General features: G+C 27.0%; 1 protein-coding gene across 1 annotated transcript in view; it reads left to right on the top strand.

Annotated features, from left to right (window-relative positions):
• Positions 1-2412: 2412 nt before the first annotated feature.
• Positions 2413-2500, top strand: part of LOC307117680 (SPRY domain-containing SOCS box protein 2) — a 2002-nt gene continuing 1914 nt past the window's right edge. The window contains exon 1 of the mRNA XM_079802673.1: positions 2413-2498. Coding sequence (XP_079658799.1) covers positions 2457-2498 — 42 coding nt within the window. The 5' untranslated portion in view covers positions 2413-2456. The remainder of the gene's footprint in view (positions 2499-2500) is intronic.

The following is a 2500-nucleotide window of genomic DNA, read 5'->3' as shown; positions in this document are numbered from 1 at the left end:
ATAAAATCATAGAAATGAATAAAATCATAGAAATGAATAAAATCAAGAAATATCATAGAAAAGAAAAAAATCATGAAAAATAGAAATAATAAAATCATGAAAAATCATAGAAGTGAATAAAATCATGAAAAATCATAGAAATGAATAAAATAAAAAATTGTGGAAATTAATAAAATCAAGAAAAATCATAGAAAGGAATTAAATCATAGAAATAAATAAAATAGTAGAAATTAATAAAATCATGAAAAATAGAAAAGAATAAAATCATGAAAATCATTGAAATGAAAAAAATCATAGAAATGAAAAAAAAAATCATGAAAAATCTCAGAAATGAATAAAATCATGAAAAATAATAGAAATGAATAAAATCACAGCAATGAGTAAAAACATAGAAATGAATAAAATAATAAAATCATAGAAATGAATAAAATCAAGAAATATAGAAATGAAACAAAAAAAATAATGAAAAATCATAGAAATAATAAAATCATAGAAGTGAATAAAATCATAGAAATGAATAAATCATGAAAAATAATTTAAATGAATAAAATCATGAAAAATCTCAGAAATGAATAAAATCATAGAAATAAAAAAATCATGAAAAATCTCAGAAATGAATAAAATCATGAAAAATAATAGAAATGAATAAAATCACAGCAATGAATAAAATCATAGAAATGGATAAAATAATGAAAAATCATAGAAATGAATAAAATCATAGAAATGAATAAAATCAAGAAATATCATAGAAATGAAAAAAAAAATCAGAAATAATAAAATCATGAAAAATCATAGAAGTGAATAAAATCATGAAAAATCATAGAAAATAATAAAATCATGAAAAAACATTGAAATGAATAAAATCATAGAAATGAAAAAAAAAATCATGAAAAATCTCAGAAATGAATAAAATCATGAAAAATAATAGAAATGAATAATCACAGCAATGAATAAAATCATAGAAATGAATAAAATCATGAAAAATCATAGAAATGAATAAAATCATAGAAATGAATAAAATCATAGAAATGAATAAAATAATAAAATCATAGAAAGGAATAAAATCGTAGAAATGAATAAAATCATGAAAAATCATTAATAAAATCAAGAAATATCATAGAAATAAAACAAAATCATGAAAAAAACATAGAAATAATAAAATCATGAAAATCATTGAAATGAATAAAATCATAGAAATGAAAAAAAAAATCATGAAAAATCTCAGAAATGAATAAAATCATGAAAAATAATAGAAATGAATAAAATCACAGCAATGAATAAAATCATAGAAATGAATAAAATCATGAAAAATCATAGAAATTAATAAAATAATAAAATCATAGAAATGAACAAAATCAAGAAATATCATAGAAATAAAAAAAATCATGAAAAATCATAAAAATAATAAAATCATGAAAAATCATAGAAGTGAATAAAATCATTGAAATGAATAAAATCATGAAAAATAATTTAAATGAATAAAATCATGAAAAATAGAAAATAACAAAATCACGAAAAATCATTGAAATGAATAAAATCATAGAAATGAAAAAAAGACAAATCTCAGAAATGAATAAAATCATGAAAAATAATAGAAGTGAATAAAATCATAGAAATGAATAAAATCGTAGAAATGAATAAAATCATAGAAATGAATAAAATCGTAGAAATTAATAAAATCATGAAAAATCTTATAAATTAATAAAATCATGAAAAATCACACACACAGTATTTACAGTGACTCAATAAACTGATTTCATGGTCTTCAGACAGTGCAGGTCATATTTCACTCAAGAAGACATTTGATATTCACACTGATCAGGCATAACATTATGACCTAATATTGTGTTGGTCCCCTGACCCGTCTCTGAGGGACTCCTCTAGACCCCTGAAGGTGTGCTGTGGGATCTGGCACCAAGATGTTAGCAGCAGATCCTTTAAGTCCTGTAAGTCGCGAGGCGGGCCATCAATGAGCCTCGGCCGCCCATGAACACCCACAAGAGCTGCAGTTCTGGAGATGCTCTGACCCAGTCTCAAGCCGTCACAATTTGGCCCTTGTCAAACTCACTCAAATCCTTACGCTTGCCCATTTTTCCTGCTTCTAACACATCAACTCTGAGGACGAAATGTTCACTTGCTGCCTAATATATCCCACCCACTAACAGAGATCATCAGCGTTATTCACCGGTCATAATGTTATGCCTGATCAGTGTATATGTTACATATATAGTACATGTATGTACACTGTATGCAACTATATTAGTTTTAATAAAGTAAACACACGTGTAATCATGTGTATAATATGTAAATGAGGGTATGGATGAAACACGTCAGCAGGGAGAGCGCAGACGTCAGCGCGTCCGCGGGAGCGTCACTCGCGGGACCGGCCTTGATGTGACGGCCGGCGCTGACGTCGCGGGAGCGCGCACGGGAGATAAGTGAAGTTTAAATGCGGGATGAACGGACGGAGCGCAGTCACCGCGGCGCGCGCACTCACGGT

The sequence above is a fragment of the Gobio gobio genome (genome assembly GCF_949357685.1).
Source record: "Gobio gobio genome assembly, chromosome: 21".
Lineage (NCBI taxonomy): Eukaryota > Metazoa > Chordata > Actinopteri > Cypriniformes > Gobionidae > Gobio > Gobio gobio.
The sequence above is the reverse complement of the archived record's forward strand: the minus strand, read 5'-3'. Positions and strand labels throughout refer to the sequence as shown.